Source organism: Gymnoscopelus braueri, assembly GCF_963280865.1.
Source record: "Gymnoscopelus braueri genome assembly, chromosome: 11".
NCBI lineage: Eukaryota > Metazoa > Chordata > Actinopteri > Myctophiformes > Myctophidae > Gymnoscopelus > Gymnoscopelus braueri.
In genome coordinates, this window is record NC_137613.1 from 4937384 (window position 1) to 4954577 (window position 17194).

At 43.5% G+C, this 17194-nt stretch overlaps 1 protein-coding gene across 1 annotated transcript in view; it reads left to right on the forward strand.

The window, feature by feature from the left end:
- The window catches only part of col28a1a (collagen, type XXVIII, alpha 1a), a gene marked incomplete at both ends in the record, with an annotated part of 33445 nt that extends 16592 nt beyond the window's left edge, over positions 1-16853 (forward strand). Inside the window, 21 exons of the mRNA XM_080441699.1 lie at positions 118-186; positions 935-1003; positions 1113-1181; positions 2340-2411; positions 2609-2677; positions 3633-3704; positions 4067-4135; positions 5084-5152; positions 5264-5332; positions 6278-6346; positions 7245-7313; positions 7599-7667; positions 8635-8703; positions 8968-9048; positions 9269-9304; positions 9463-9499; positions 10562-10788; positions 11964-12291; positions 13854-14011; positions 15416-15713; positions 16681-16853. Coding sequence (XP_080297825.1) covers positions 118-186; positions 935-1003; positions 1113-1181; positions 2340-2411; positions 2609-2677; positions 3633-3704; positions 4067-4135; positions 5084-5152; positions 5264-5332; positions 6278-6346; positions 7245-7313; positions 7599-7667; positions 8635-8703; positions 8968-9048; positions 9269-9304; positions 9463-9499; positions 10562-10788; positions 11964-12291; positions 13854-14011; positions 15416-15713; positions 16681-16853 — 2241 coding nt within the window. The remainder of the gene's footprint in view (positions 1-117; positions 187-934; positions 1004-1112; positions 1182-2339; positions 2412-2608; positions 2678-3632; positions 3705-4066; positions 4136-5083; positions 5153-5263; positions 5333-6277; positions 6347-7244; positions 7314-7598; positions 7668-8634; positions 8704-8967; positions 9049-9268; positions 9305-9462; positions 9500-10561; positions 10789-11963; positions 12292-13853; positions 14012-15415; positions 15714-16680) is intronic.
- Between the last annotated feature and the right edge of the window lie 341 nt (positions 16854-17194).

A 17194-nucleotide genomic window follows, 5' to 3' on the forward strand; every position in this document is an offset into this window, starting at 1 on the left:
AGGATTCACCCTCTAATAGAGCTGGTAGAGGTATCACACTGTTCTAACTGTTTAAAAAAAAGATGACCTCTCTGACCTTTCACCCCCATGACCTTTCACCCCCATGACCTTTCACAGGGCGGTCCAGGAGCTCCGGGGCTTCCAGGGCTGATGGGGTTTCCTGGAGCCGGGATCCAAGGAGACAAGGTGAGGAAAAATATGTCATTTTTAGATTCTTTGGCTATTCAAAAAATAGCAGATCTACAAGCTCATAGCGCGGCACCGAGTGCCGCGCTATGAGCTTGTAGATCTGCTATTTTTGAAAAACCGTGAAAAAATGTGTGCAAATCTTTGAATATATATATTTTTAAAGCGAACGTTTGTAAAAAAAAAAAAAATGTTCCAGGGACCCCCATCTCAAAATATTTTGTTACAGGGACCCCCATCTCAAAATATTTTGTTACAGGGACCCCCATCTCAAAATATTTTGTTACAGGGACCCCCAGAAGCAAAGATTTGAGTTACAAATGTTCGCTTTAAAAAAAATTTATTCAAAATTTTGTATTTTTCTAATTTTTTTATGTGCAGATCTACAAGATCATTGCGTGGCACTCTATGAGCTTGTAGATCTGCTGTTTTTGAATAGACAAAGTATACAATATGACTCAAATCTAAAATGACGGATCGAATGGGTTAAATAATCGTCTCTGTCGGGTGGAAACTTCATCGTGTCCAAAACTGCTACTTTTCAGGATTCAAGTTCAAAAGAATCAAAAGTAGCACAAGCTGAGCTTGTAGATCTGCTACTTTTGATGCTTTTGTGTGACGCTGTAGTATGATCAAGTAGGGCGTTTTAATATTCTAACTCCAAAAGTTAGAATATGGAGATAAGAGTATCTTTATTAATTATAATTTCCACTTTAAATTGTGATCTTTCTATCTTTCTGCTTTATAGGGAGACCAGGGCCCAGTTGGCCCGTCTGGGCCCAGAGGACCTCCAGGCCTGGGGATCATAGGACCTAAGGTTGGTGGAACCATCTTTACACCCCGGTGTTGGAAAGTATAGATAACATCATGGTATAAAAGTTAAATCTAATCTCAGGCCAAGTCCTAATGTGTCCTTTGTGAAACAGGGGGACCAGGGATTCCCCGGGGAGCCTGGACCACAGGGGGAGAGGGGCCTGGGGGAGCCGGGACCCAAGGTGAGACCACCAGGGCTCGCTCCTGATTGGAGGAAATTGGTGACCCGCCAACTGTAAAAAAACAACAAATATTTTCTGTTTACTAAAAGAGCTGGAGAGACAGGCAGACACCCTGTTAACCCTTTAAGACCTGGAACGCATCTGTGTCACTTTAGATTTCTTTGGCTATTCAAAAATAGCAGATCTACAAGCTCATAGCGCGGCACCGAGTGCCGCGCTATGAGCTTGTAGATCTGCTATTTTTGAAAAATCTTGAAAAAAATATTTTTAGATATTTTTTCCAAAAACTGTTAGGATTTAGAATTGTTTTAAGAATAGCCTCAGGTATTATATGAACACACACACTCTATACTAGGGGTGTAACGAGACAGTAACCGCAGCGAAATATCAATTTTAATTTCAACAATCGTATAGTATATCTATATGTAAACACAGCTACATATCGTATCGTTTGATTTTGTATCGTATCTTATCGTTTTGAAATGCAAATAATCGATTTTATCGATACTAAGTACTTGTGTGTTGTATTTAGCCATTTTAAGAAGAAAAAAGAAAAAGAGGGGTTTAATTACTTTTCCATTCCATATCGCTACACTTGGTTTATAGATAAATGTGTGTATTCTCTGTGTTCATGTCAAGGTGTGGGTTTGTCCATAATGTGTTCAAATACAATGTCCATGTATTTGCCAGAGAATCACTGTGATTACTTATTTATATCCATAATAATACATGTTTCCCTTAAAAAAACTGCACTCTCCACACAAATGTAATCTCTATGCTAAATAGTTACTGTATTGATTTTAAATCATTGAATCGTATCGTATCACCATGAATGAACCAATATCGCCCATGTATCGTATCGTCAACCATGTATAGTGATGCCTATCATCGCTGTTAAAATGTATCGTTATAGACCCCTACTCTATACTATAGAGACTATAGCCATGAGTACTATCACAATATAATGCTTTACATTACAGTTTTATTAAAACTTTGTTTTAACCAAATAAATATCACTTACAGCACCTTTAAATGAATCAGAAATATTGACAGTGTGTGTGTGTGTGTGTGTGTGTGTGTGTGTGTGTGTGTGTGTGTGTGTGTGTGTGTGTGTGTGTGTGTGTGTGTGTGTGTGTGTGTGTGTGTGTGTGTGTTCAGGGGGAGGGAGGCCCTGAGGGGACAGCTGGGATACCTGGCATTCCTGGAGAGGATGGAGCTGTGGGGCCAAAGGTCAGTCACCTACCGGGGGTCAAAAGGTCACCAGTGGTGGAAAGTTACTTAATATTAGTTTACTCAAAGTACTGTACTGTACTGTACTGTACTGTACTGTACTGTATGATGATGATGATGATGATGATGATGATGATGATGATGATGATGATGATGATGATGATGATGATACTCTCTATGTTGTTGTGTTATTAAAGGGAGAGATGGGTTTAGCAGGATCCAGAGGCCTGGAGGGTGTCCCTGGGAAAGGAGTCCCTGGAGAAAAGGTCAGCTCCACAAAGGTTCCACATCTCATCATGAGTCAAACGTTATGCAAATAATCTGATAATAATCGGACATCCTGGACAAACACTGTAACAATAACCATTTAGCAGGCGTGACGTGAGCTCAAAGTACACTATGCATAGAGGAAGTCAATGTTTACACGGTACACACACTGTGTCAACCTCTGACACACACCACACACCCAGGATCATTATGTTTGTCAAGAGCTTGTCAAGCTTGGATTGAAATGGTAAATTATTATTGGCCATATACTGTGTATACACACAGTCCATTGACACAGCCAATCACATGGCAGCATTTCAGGGCATTTAGGAATGTAGACATGGTCATGACCAGTGTTTCCTAAACACTGTCTCGGGACCCATTTGAGGTGACACGTTTTTATGGGTCGCGAGTGAATTCCCTTTTTTTTGTCTTTGTTTCCATAATTTTTTTTGATCTGTTATTTTCTAATTACTCTTTTGGGTCTTCAGCTAAAAAGTTTGGGAAGTTTTGGGGAAGTTTGCTGAATAGCTCAAAACCAAGCATCACAACGTGAATAAAAGATACTTTTTTACATTACATTACAGTCATTTTATATAGGTAGATAGGCAGGAAAACTACTAATCACCAGAAGTCTTAAGTGCATTCTCTTCTAAAACAAGCAACTAAGAGCATACCTAGCGCTAAGGTAAAAGTGCGATATATCAGCTACCTACTTTCTATATCAGCTAGCTACTCATTTAATTGACTTTAAACATTTGGAACTGGGATTTTCATCTCTAGGATTTACAGAGAATGGACACACACACACACACACACACACACACACACACACACACACACACACACACACACACACACACACACACACACACACACACACACACAGTTATGAACCTAAAATTAATGGTATTTAATCCCGATGATGATAATGATGTATTTGTGTTTCTGCAGGGGGACCGAGGTAACCGTGGGACCAGGGGCCTCACGGGAGCACTGGGCCCCGTCGGACCCGCAGGGGCCAAGGTATGTACAGTTCATTGTTTGTACAGTTCGTGTTTAACTGTTGAAGTTCATGTTGAACTACGTGTTTTAAAGCAGGGATTTAAACACATTCTCTGGGTTAACCACTTGAACCCTGGACATGCCCATCATGGGGAGTAACATTCGCCCCCCAAAAGAGCAACAACACGCAGAGAATGACTTCATCTGTGCTCTTTTCACAAAGATATTATATACATGATCTATTGACCATTGTGTGACTGTTACTTACTGAAGACAGGGAGACATTACATGCAGAACAGGAAGGACAGGGGTTCTGGGTCATGTGTCATCATGGGGTCATAGGTCATGTGTCTGTCTGAACCGTGTCATGTTGTTGTCTCCAGGGAGAGCCTGGCAGCCTGGGATGGATGGGTCTTCCAGGACCTCCTGGACGTGGCCTTCCAGGACCTAAGGTAATCACACACACACACACACACATGTTTTTATTCACACAAAATACACAACAGGTCTTCTTCAGGGAATGAGGGGTACAAACGGGGCACCAAACGGCGGGGAGAAAGTGAAAGAAGACTCAACTATCGCCGAAAAGCGCCAACATTTTGAAGCGCTGAAGGAGCGCTAAAGCGTGCCGGTGCAGCGTACATTTTCCACACAGCAACGTGGCGTGGAGCTTTTTGAGCTTGTAGATCTGCTACTTTTGCTAATAATTTAAAGTTGTACAATGCAGATTCACAAATAACGATTTTTAGCAACCTCTGCTGGTCACTACCGTCACTGCATACAATTTCCGTAGTCCTCGATTACCCAGAATTCCATTTGTTTTCACCGGAAGCCGGAAGCGTTTCAAAAAGCGTTCTTTTAATTGTTTTATACTATCTGCGGATCGTTTCTCTTAGCCAGTGGAGCATTAGTTACCATGAGCTGTGCTTTCTTTTTCTGTTCTTTTTCGATCTTCCAATCCTACATTCTCTTAAAATCAGCGTGAGGTTCCTTTTTGTTATTAGCGCGGTAGTTCCTGGCCAAACAGGAAACCGTTGCGGTAGTTCCTGGCCAAACAGGAAACCAGTGCATTTCCGCCTCTGTTTTCCGGCCAGATGACGTCATTTTCCCGGGAAAGTCCCCCCCGTCACCGTTCAATAGAAAATATATAAATAAAAGGCTTCCGGGGGTGAAATTCATGGAGTGGGTGTTGTGAAACTTTTGCCACTCACAAAAGATATACAATTTAACTTTAGTTTTGTTGAAAACGTTACCTAGTATTACTTTAAATACTGAAAAGTAACAGTTTTGGACATATGAGGTTTGCACCCGACAGACGATATATACAAATATATGGCCATGTATATGAATGTACGTCAATAAAAGCATGAATCAATCAAAATGTGTGTCATACATAACAGGGAGACATCGGGCCGGTGGGCCCAGCAGGACCGGTTGGAGAGCACGGTGTTGGAATCGCCGGGCCAAAGGTAACAACATGGACACACACCGTGCCCGCCGTTTGAGTTTCTCACCACTGTGTGGCGCTAGAGAGCTGATCCTGTGTGTGTGTGTGTGTGTGTCTCCTCAATCACGTGCAGGGCGACAGAGGGAGTTTTGGGCCCGTGGGACCTCAAGGGTTAAAGGGGGACGCCTACCCAGGACCACAGGTGAGGCGATCACTTCCTGTCCATCACTTCCTGTCGTTTTAATCCCCGATACCTGATCAACACGACAGGAAGTGATGACCACCCTGCCCTAGGAAACTTGTGGATACATTTCGGCGCCATTTGAAAATAGCCGATCTACAAGCTCACAATGCGATTGTGAGCTTGTAGATCGGCTATTTGTATACATATTTTCCTTTCTTATCTTTGTATCTCTTATCTTTTCCTTGCATTGTTGATCTATCTGTGAAATCCAAGCCTTCCACTGTCAACAATGAAACTGATAATGGACAATTAAATACACATATCTGTCAACGTCACCTTGCTAAACTAATGGCCTAAGTCATTTTTTAAAGTTTTTCAGGAAAAATAAAAAACTGATCCAAAACAAAACTATATGATATTTCTTAATCATTTCACCCAAAATGTTTATAACAAATTATGACTATTTAAATAGAAATAACACTGTCTGTCAGTTATGTAACATAAGAGATTTAAATAGGATTAAATCTGACTTACAGTAGGCCAAAAACAAAAATTGAAAAATGGCCTAAATCAGTAAATAATTTGGCCTAAGTCACAAAACCATGTGACTTAGGCCAAAAAAAATGCCTATTTTGGCCTAAGTCACACTAGGGAGTTAGGCCATTATACTAAGGGGAGGGAACAGCATGATCCTTTTCAATTAGGAGATGGGCGATTTTACCAGAGGTGACCAGTGTCATGAGGAGCTGACTTAGGCAAAAATATCATTTTCCTCAAAAAATGACTTAGGCCATTAGTTTAGCAAGGTGACGATGTGTAACCTATTTCTAAGTCTGATATAGTGTACTAATGTAATCAAACGGACTACATAGGTAGACTAGATCAGAGTTAAATGAACGCTGAGGATCTTACAGTGTGGGTGTTTATAGAGAATGTTGCTGATTTCGTCTGCTTGATTGACAGGGACCACCAGGGTTACCGGGGCAACCAGGGGAGATTGGACCAGAGGGCAACGGTATACCTGGACCTAAGGTGAGACGCACGCACGCACGCGCACCACGCGCGCACGCACACGCATGCAAGCACGCACGCACGCACGCACACACGCGCACGCACGAGCCATCAAACCAAAACAACGCTTCATGCACTGCCTTAGAGACCCAGAAAGTTCACTAAAGTTATAAATGGAATGGAGCAGACTACAGTGAGTGATGTTGGAATTGTTGTTCATAGAGGCGGCTGTACTGTAGGTTCACAACATTATTCTGGTCCCAATCTGGGAACCCAAAGCCAAATGAGAATGAAAAACAGCGCCCTCTGCTGTTTGTACTATCTCATGTTGGCTCTGGGACAATGACAACGTAGCTCCCGTGCGGAAAGGAAACCGGGGTTTTGGTCTGCCTTCAGCTTTCACTTCCGGTGGTGCGACTATGTTTTCATTCCCACTAACAATATTTCTACACGGAACGCTAACACCACTTCTCCCAGAGAACATGGATCGTATTGGTTATAAGCCCACTTGTTTCTATGATGAAAGAGCAAGTTAAAATGTGAATATCTTTCCGTGGTTTTGTCTGCTCCGCGGACGCTATTGTTAAATTAGTTTGGGTTTGTTTCGAGGGGGAAAGATCGACGGACACGTGAATCCCGCCCACTACATTTGATTGGGTAAAGCGCGGCCTGCTTCCTGATCTGAAGGCACGCCCACTTGTAGCCCAGTGCGTACATGTTATGACGAGCCTTCACGGCAGATTCCAACACAGAGCAGAATCTGTTCTTGAGAGATTATTCTGGTCCTAACACTGTCAGCTATCTTTCTGTGTCAAAAGCTTGTTATTCGACATGGGAAATGTCATCTCTGCAATATCTTAAAGCTACGGGACGTTCATTTGTCAATGCTTACCATCAATGTTTGTGTTTCGTCTCTCAGGGTGACAGAGGGTCCGCTGGGATCCCGGGACCCTCCGGACCCCCAGGGATCGGTCTGTTTGGCCTGAAGGTCAGTCTGCATGTTTGACTGATAATGATATTATTAGTGAATATTTATCTGGAAAAAGGCAAATTATGTTGTGAACTTGTGAGATCACATAAATAACTTCACCTTTAATAGGATATAGACCCAAGACTTTTTTTATAGACATTTTTAATTCCGGCCTTTTACTTGTAACAGGGTATTTCTACAATGCAGTATTGATACTTTCACTTAAGTAAACAATTTGAGTACTTTTTCCACCACTGCTACATTGTAAATATTGTCTAAATTGTACCGCACTGCGTTTCCCAGGGTTCCGTTGGGCAGCCGGGCCCTCCGGGTTTGCATGGGCTCCCAGGAGAAGGCATCCAGGGGCCGAAGGTACGACAGACAGACAGCAGGCCATGACACACACACTGAGAGGATTACACTATAAGATACAATGACACACACACTGGAGAGGATTACACTATAAGATACAATGACACACACACTGAGAGGATTACACTATAAGATACAATGACACACACACTGGAGAGGATTACACTATAAGATACAATGACACACACACTGGAGAGGATTACACTATAAGATACAATGACACACACACTGAGAGGATTACACTATAAGATACAATGACACACACACTGGAGAGGATTACACTATAAGATACAATGACACACACACACACTGGAGATCATTACATAAGATACAATGACACACACACTGGAGAGGATTACACTATATTAACACATTGGGTGCCAGCATTTTTTCATAACAACTTACGTTGGGTGCCAGCATTCTCCCCATTGACTGCGCTTTGCTGTTTAAAGCTCTAGACTCCACGAGGAGCAAATCCATGTAAAAAAAAACATCCATTCATGTTGCGCGATGACCCTGGCTACAGCCTGGAACGATAACATTTCACTCGCGAGTTACAATGGGGGGGGATCGCGCATCGCGCATGACCGGTTTTCCCCACCGGAAACAGATTCGGAGATATAGGTGTTTTAAAGAAGGAAATAGACAGGAAGTGGATGGCAGCCATGTTTTTGTTTTTCCGGTGATCTATCTGGCCTATCCTTCTCAAGATCACAATGGGTACTCCCAGAGCTGCTCTAGCCCCGCCCGTGTGGAGAAAAACGAAAAAAACAAAAAGACATATTTCACGGTCTGGACCGTGTTCGGCACCGGACCGCTACTCTGCGCAAACACGGTTCAGACCGTGTTTGGCACCCGATGTGTTAAGATACAATGACACAAACAGTGAGAGGATTACACTATAAGATACAATCAAATCAAACTGAACTTGATGGGTTGTTTCTCGACCCTCTTTCCTTTCCTATAGGGAGAACCTGGGTTCCAGGGACAGATGGGCCCTCGAGGGCCCCCAGGGGACGGCCTTCTAGGGGAAAAGGTACACACACACACACACACACACGTACAGACACACGCATACACACACACACACACACACACACACACACACACACACACACACACACACACACACACACACACACACACACACACACACACACACACACACACACACACACACACACACACACACACACACACACACACACACACACACACACACACACACACACACAGAGATAGGGGAATCCCAGTCATGTGTGTGTGTGTGTTCATATTGTGTTTTCTCACACACACACAGGGGCACAGGGGAATCCCAGGAGACCGGGGGAAGAGAGGAGATAAGGGAGACTTTGGAGAACCTGGATCTGCTGGACCAATGGTAACCCTGACCCACATGCATGTTTTTATCTACCTTTATTACACCAGCTGGTCACTTCAGACCAAAGACCTGGTATTTTGTAAAATAACCGTTCTCATTGCTATAGAGTGTTTGTTGAAAATTCAAACAGTATATCATTTCAACCGTAAAATCATTCACTGTTTTGTTTGCAGTTGCATGTATAAATTATAAGTTCTGTAATCAGAGTCAAATCTTGCAGGGCCGTCACGGAGCGAAAGGAGACCCAGGATTGACAGTGAGTAAAGTGCAAGGATGAATGAATGAATGAATGACAGCACTTCCATGAACAGTCATCAGCAATTATCAGTCATCAGCAATTCCGTGATGCTAAACAGTTCATTTTGTGCGGTACAGTATAGGCCTACAGCAATAATTCTTTATTTTTGCCCACAGAGAGACCAAGTCATCAAGATAATAAGGGAGATCTGTGGTAAGTAAGAGTAAGCTTGTTTGAGCGGTTAGAGGTTTTGTTTTCAACTCTGCTTTTGACTCTTTACTGAAGTACCCTGTCTGCCATGGAGGTACAGTATGTTCTTCAGTATGTTCTATGGATGTATATAGCCTAGGCCTGTCCCCGACTAAGGATTTGTTTAGTCGACTCTAATTGGCAACTAATTGCCAATAGTCGACTGGCAGTCGACTAATAAAAAATTAAAAATTTTTAAATAAATAATTTATTTTTTATTTCTTTTTTGGGCCAAAATACATTTTATTTCAAAGGGCCAAGTCTACACAGTTTGTTTTGTGTCTCCAGCAGAGTTTCTAGTGTCTCTATCTCTCTCTGGAAGAGGTTGCACATGAACTCTGCAGCCGCACTGAGGCGCTCCAACACAAACAATACCAATACAAAGACGAGGAATAAGAAGAATAAAGTGGAAGTTATGTGTGGTTGCAGGTGTAGACTTGGCCAAAAAACAATTTAAAACATTTTTGGCCCTTAAAAAAAAAAAAAAAAAACTTTTTTCGACTAAGAGACACTTAGTCGACTCGGACCCCCCGCGACTAACCAGTCGACTAGTCGACTTAGTCGAGGTCAGGCCTAATATAGCCTTATTCCGCTGACGTTATAACAGTTTGCACTAACTAGGCTAATGCCTGTTGGTGGGATGATGCCCACTGCATGGGAACAAATATCACTGTGTAGATGTTAGTCTGGAATCTCTGTGTGGAACCTGCAATTCTAAGGTCCAAATTTAAAAAAAATCCTCTGGCGATAAACCCGCCTTACATTTGCATACTGGGCCCTGATAGGTCCCTCACTACTTCGGAGGGAGAGAAATCCAATCACAGCTGAGCGGTGCCCGATCAAATCTGCAGAGGGCAATTTTCGTTGTTGTTGCAATGGCAGATTTGTCTGGTTTCCAGGCTAACTGGGATCGGTGCCCGTTGGGAACGTATTGCCCTCTGGTATACCCATTGTCCACCATTGTAGCCGATATAGCCGTTGTCTTACAGTGGGTGTGTTGTGTGTGTGTGTCGTCGCCCCCTTCAGGCTGTGGTCTGAAGTGCAGGGAGAGCCCCTTGGAGCTGGTGTTCGTCATAGACAGCTCAGAGAGCGTGGGGCCCGAGAACTTCGAGCTGGTCAAGGACTTCGTCAACGGCCTGATCGACCGCGTGTCGGTGAGCCGCGAGGCCAGCCGCGTGGGCGTGGTCCTCTACAGTCACGTGGACATGGTGGTGGTCAGTCTGACCCAGCAGTCCAGCCAGGACGACATCAAGGTATACAGATAGAACTAATCTATTTAAAAGGCTTCTGCTGATAACCGGCATTTAATACGTCACGGTTAATAAAAACAGCAAAACGTGGACTTCACTGGAGTATTTCCAATTTTCAATACTTTTACTTCTACTCCACTACATCAGGCAAATATTGTACTTTTACTCCACTACAATTATTTGAAAACTTTAGTTACTAGTTACTTTGTAGATTCAGATTATTATTACAAAACCACTTCAGCCCTATATACATTTCGGCCTTTTGAAAATAGCAGATCTACAAGCTCGCAATATTGTGAGCTTGTAGATCTGCTATTTTCAAAAGATATAATACATTTTATACATTTGAAAACTTGTGAAATGGGACATTCTGCATAATAGTACTTTCTACTTTTGGTACTTTAAGTACATTTTGATACCAATACTTTTGTACTTGTATTCAAGTAAATGTGTAATTCTGGACTTTTACATTATACTTTATTTATTTCTTGCAGTATTGATACTTTTACTTAAAGGTATCATGACATTCATTTTCACTTTTTTTATTTTCAATGTTTTATTTGGGGTTTTATGACCTCAATTACACCCAAAAAAACTGAACTTAGAACATTCAGTGGATTTTCTGTGGTCTGGGGTTTTCTGAATAATTAGGCTGAAAAGTAATCTGAGCTTGGCCCTTCGACAGTGAGGTCACTGTCGATTAATCCCGCCCACTCTCCTCCTCGCCCCTCCCCTCCCCTATCCTTTCCTTTGGGGGGGGCGGAGCAGAGGCGATGATTGACAGGCAAAATCCCTCACCAGCGACACCCGCAGGCAAAGATTTCTTTTTTCATTGCAGTTGAAAAGGCTTTAGAAATGTGAGAGAAAAACACCTGCCATGGATCACTGGAATGGAATTTTCACTTAAAACTTTTTGTACACTTTTGAAGGACCAGGACAAAGACTTTGAATGTGGTGTAAAAGTGAATGTCATTAAACCTTTAAGTAAAAACATTGAGTACTTTTTCCACCACTGGTAAAATATAATGAAAACCTCCAATTTACCAATGCTCATGTGATTGTATCCATCCATAGTTTTGTTGAATAACATTTTTCTTGTAATAATCATGATAATTGTGAAACCGTGATTTATTTATCTGTCAATAAATCATTGACCATCATAAATCCACTACACCAAGGCGGCGGTCAGGAAGATGCCCTACCTGGGCGAGGGCACCTTCACGGGCAGCGCCATCCTGCGCGCGGGCCAGCTGTTCCGGGCGTCGCGGCCGGGCGTCCGGAAGGTGGCGGTGGTGCTGACGGACGGGCAGGCTGACCGCCGCGACGCCACGCAGCCCGAGGAGGCGGCGGCCGAGGCCCACGCGGCCGGGGTGGAGGTGTTCGTCATCGGGGTGGTGGACCACGCCGACCCCATGTACGAGGACTTCCGGGACGAGATGAACGCCATCGCCTCAGACCCGGACGACCAGCACGTCTACCTGATCGATGACTTCATGACGCTGCCCGGTGAGATCATTAGCGTGGTTGCTTTTGGTGTTTTTGCCATGATTAACCCTTTAAGACCTGAGAAGATTCTAGAAATGTCTTCTAAATCCCAAAAAAAAATTGGGAAAAAAAACATTTCTTTTTTTTTTCTCGATTTTTCAAAAATAGCAGATCTACAAGTTCATAGCGCGGCACTCGGTGCCGCGCTATGAGCTTGTATATCTGCTATTTTTGAATAGCCTAAAGAAATCTAAAGTGACACAGATGCGTTCCAGGTATCAATGGGTTAAAATACAGTTATGGAAGATGTACAAAGTATCAATACTGCAATTTAGAAATGCACTGTAAAAGTCCAGTATTGAAAATGTACTTGATTAAAAGTACAAATGTTTTGGTATGAAATGTACTCAAAATGGTACCAAAAGTAAAAGTATTCAAGTTTTCAACAATGCTTTGAAAATAGCCAAATACTGACTAGCAGCGACAAAGCGACAGGCTACAAGAATTTTTCAATGAAAGCTAGCAACACAAAGCTACAAATAACATAATATAGACATATATACAGTATGTATATATGTTACAGAGAAATTGGCATTCCAGGGAAATTGAAAGGGGTACGCTTGTTTTCACCGCCCCTCAGGCAATTCTGTAGAATCAACGCTAGAGGGCAATGCAAGCCAGACATGAGCCCCACACCACACACGCACGGACAAACGAGCACGCATGCACAAACGAGCACGCACACACGCATGCGCACGCGCGCGCGCGCACGCACGCACGCACGCACACACACACACACACACACACACACACACACACACACACACACACACACACACACACACACACACACAGCCTCATTCCATGCAGTTGAAGCACAAGGGGGCGGGCCTGGCGGGCTATGTTAGTGCAGTGAGTGGCACTTGGGGCAAACGCAGTCCCCACAACATCATTTACGATTCTGTGCCTATCTGTACATAACTCGGACGGCGCTTAAGTCGACTAGCAGACCATCGGCCGGTCGTCGCGGGCACTCGCGCCTGGAGGCGCTCGGGCGCGACTCCTCGGCCTCAAGGTCTGCTAAGTCGGCGCGCCTCCGTCATGGTCCAAAACTATACTTTATCAGCGAAAAAAAGTAGTCCGCGGTTGTTTGAAAAAGTAATGTCCCGAGCGGGAGTCAAACCCCGGCTCCCAGTGGTAGTGGGTGGGGAGTCCAATGATTATCGAAGTGCGCCACTGAGCTTTGTACTAGTGGTGTAAAGTAACAAAGTAGATTTACTCAAGTACAATTTTCAGCGTTCCCCTAGCGTAGCTTCCTGGTTGTTATATTGTTGTTGTGGTCGTCGTCCTCGCATCAAAGCCCCGCCTCGCAGCACCGCCCGCGCCTATAAAACTAGCGCTCCCCTGTCAATTTCCCTGGACTGCCAATTTCCCTGTGACATATATACGCGATTTTCAGGCCGCTGTGGGGCCTTCAAATGTAGTTTAATGTGTTCTCCATATATGGACATGTTACGCTTGTGACGCCCACTGTCCACCTAACGATGACATCATAAGTACACCTTGTTGTTTGTGGTCCTCAGCTCTAGAGGGCAAGCTGCTGAGTCATATCTGTGAGCATGACGGTGGAACTGTGTTCATCCCTAACTCCTTCCAACCCCGACCCCCCCTGGTGGCCGGTCCCAAGCCCGACAACCTCCACACGCCCGCTCCCGATCACTACAACCTCCCTGACAGACAGGTAAGCACACAGACAGGTAAACTTCTGTATACCTATCAGACATACAGGTAAAGATCTGTACCTATCAGACAGACAGGTAAACATCTGTACCTATCAGACAGACAGGTTAACATCTGTACCTATCAGACAGACAGGTAAACATCTGTACCTATCAGACAGACAGGTAAACATCTGTACCTATCAGACAGACAGGTAAACATCTGTACCTATCAGACAGACAGGTAAACATCTGTACCTATCAGACAGACAGGTAAACATCTGTACCTATCAGACAGACAGGTAAACATCTGTACCTATCAGACAGACAGGTAAACATATGTACCACTCAGACAGACAGGTAAACATCTGTACCTATCAGACAGACAGGTAAACATCTGTACCTATCAGACAGACAGGTTAACATCTGTACCTATCAGACAGACAGGTAAACATCTGTACCTATCAGACAGACAGGTAAACATCTGTACCTATCAGACAGACAGGTAAACATCTGTACCTATCAGACAGACAGGTAAACATCTGTACCTATCAGACAGACAGGTAAACATCTGTACCTATCAGACAGACAGGTAAACATCTGTACGGATCAGACTGACAGGTAAACATCTGTACCACTCAGACAGACAGGTAAACATCTGTACCTATCAGACAGACAGGTAAACATATGTACCTATCAGACAGACAGGTAAACATATGTACCTATCAGACAGACAGGTTAACATCTTTACCTATCAGACAGACAGGTAAACATCTGTGTCTATCAGACAGACAGGTAAACATCTGTGTCTATCAGACAGACAGGTAAACATATGTACCTATCAGACAGACAGGTAAACATATGTACCTATCAGACAGACAGGTTAACATCTTTACCTATCAGACAGACAGGTAAACATCTGTACCTATCAGACAGACAGGTAAACATCTGTGTCTATCAGACAGACAGGTAAACATCTGTGTCTATCAGACAGACAGGTAAACATATGTACCTATCAGACAGACAGGTAAACATATGTACCTATCAGACAGACAGGTTAACATCTTTACCTATCAGACAGACAGGTAAACATCTGTACCTATCAGACAGACAGGTAAACATCTGTGTCTATCAGACAGACAGGTAAACATCTGTGTCTATCAGACAGACAGGTAAACATCTGTACGGATCAGACAGACAGGTAAGCATCTACGTATGCGGATCAGAACACCTCCCCAGACAGAAAGACAGGTAAACATCCATACAAATCATTGATTGATTGAATACTTTATCAACAACATTATTAACAGTACAGGTAGTATACAGTCAAAGGTCATGCGAAAAAACCCCAGGCCCTAGTTTGGGTCTCAGGGAGAACAAATCTCTGTCTTTAGGAAACCACTAAACTTCTCGGTTACGTTTCCTAGCGTGAACCTCCAGTGGAGATGACCACGCCCCCAACACAGCTTCCAGACCAGCTGATCGTCATCACCACCACGGAGGCCACGCCCTTCTACGAGGAGGAGGAGGAGGAGGAGGAGTCTTTCAACGAGCTGCCAGGCATCACCGCGGCGCCCCCGGTGGACAGGAGGAAGCAGAGGCCCCCTCCTGTCATCTCTGTGATGGGACCCCAGACCCCCAACAACTGGCTCTACGTTCCGGAGACGACCCGGGCCCCGTACCTCATACCTCAGACATCTCCTCTGACAGAGATCTTTGTACCAGGTAACAAGAATTAATTGGATATATAAACATATCCAATTTGACTGTGTGTGTGTTGTGCATGACACAGATTACATGTGTTAAAGACTTTGTATCATTGTACAAGCACGTTCTGTGCGCTGGACGGACGGCCAGCGCAACGCTTATGGAATACTTTAAGCAAGGAAACACTTTGTTTTGTTGTTATTTTGGGTCCATTTATTAATGTATTTATTAATAAGCGTGATAATTGATCATTAAACCCCTCGGCTTCGCCTCAGGGTTTAATAATCCTGTCGGAGGTTATTTCTCAATAACGACCGGCGTGCCGTCAATTATCCCTTGCATAAAGCTATTTAACACTTATTTTAAAGGAGTAGTTCACCCCCCAAAAAAAACATATTTTCTATCAATTACACAACCCATGAAGCATTGAATTCAAGGGGATTTTTTTGTTTTTGTCGCATTCCTGAGACAATAATTTGATTACCGGCGGAAAGATGCTAATGTATCCGCTAGGAGACTCAAATGCGTCTCTTTGAGTCTCCTACCGGAGACCTATTATCCTTGTTCTATGTAGTCCATGGACCCTCCACCCCCCCCCAGCCCTTTTTTTTGTAAATGTATTTATGGATTTTTTTTTAAAATATTTCTTTTTTATTGTATTCATGAAATACTTTTGAAAAATGTTGGAATTGTTTTTAATTGATGAAAAGTTGTGACTTTTATTTTTTGTTTAATGTAGGAAACGATAAAAAAGGGTATATTTTACTTGCGACCCACACACACACACACTCATTCTAAAACTGAAAAAAGTGATTATTGTCTCAGGAATGCGACAAAAACAAAAAAATCTCCATGAATTCAAGGCTTCATGGGGTGTGTAATTGTTAGAAAATAAGTCATTTTTTTGGGTGAACTACTCCTTTAACACAAAACAATATCACTTACACCACCTTTTTAATTCTCCCATTTATTTGATCCCTTTCAGAAGTGGGGTGCGGCCAGCCCCTGGACCCGGGGCCGTGCCGTCAGTACGTGGTGAGGTGGTACAACGACCCCGAGGCCAACGCCTGCGCCCAGTTCTGGTACGGAGGCTGCCAGGGCAACGCCAATAACTTTGACACTGAGAGCAACTGCAAGAACGCCTGCGTCTACACGTAACGAACACTAGGGGGTGCCAGAGAGGAGAGAGGTATACGTGTGCACAGAGAGAGAGAGACGCATGTGTGTCATTTTAAGATGTCTTTGGGCTATATTCAAAAATAGCAGATCTACAAGCTCATAGAGTGGCACCAAGTGGTGCGCTATGAGCTTGTAGATCTGCTATTTTTGAACAATATTGATTTTTTTTGCAAATCTTTGATATATGTTTTAAAGCGAAAATGTTTAACTCCGATCTCTGCTTCTTGGGGGGGGGGGGGGGGGGGGGGGTCCCTGGAACAACATATTTTGAGACCACGGCCACATACAGTACATTTAATTTTGGGGGGTCCTTGACACGG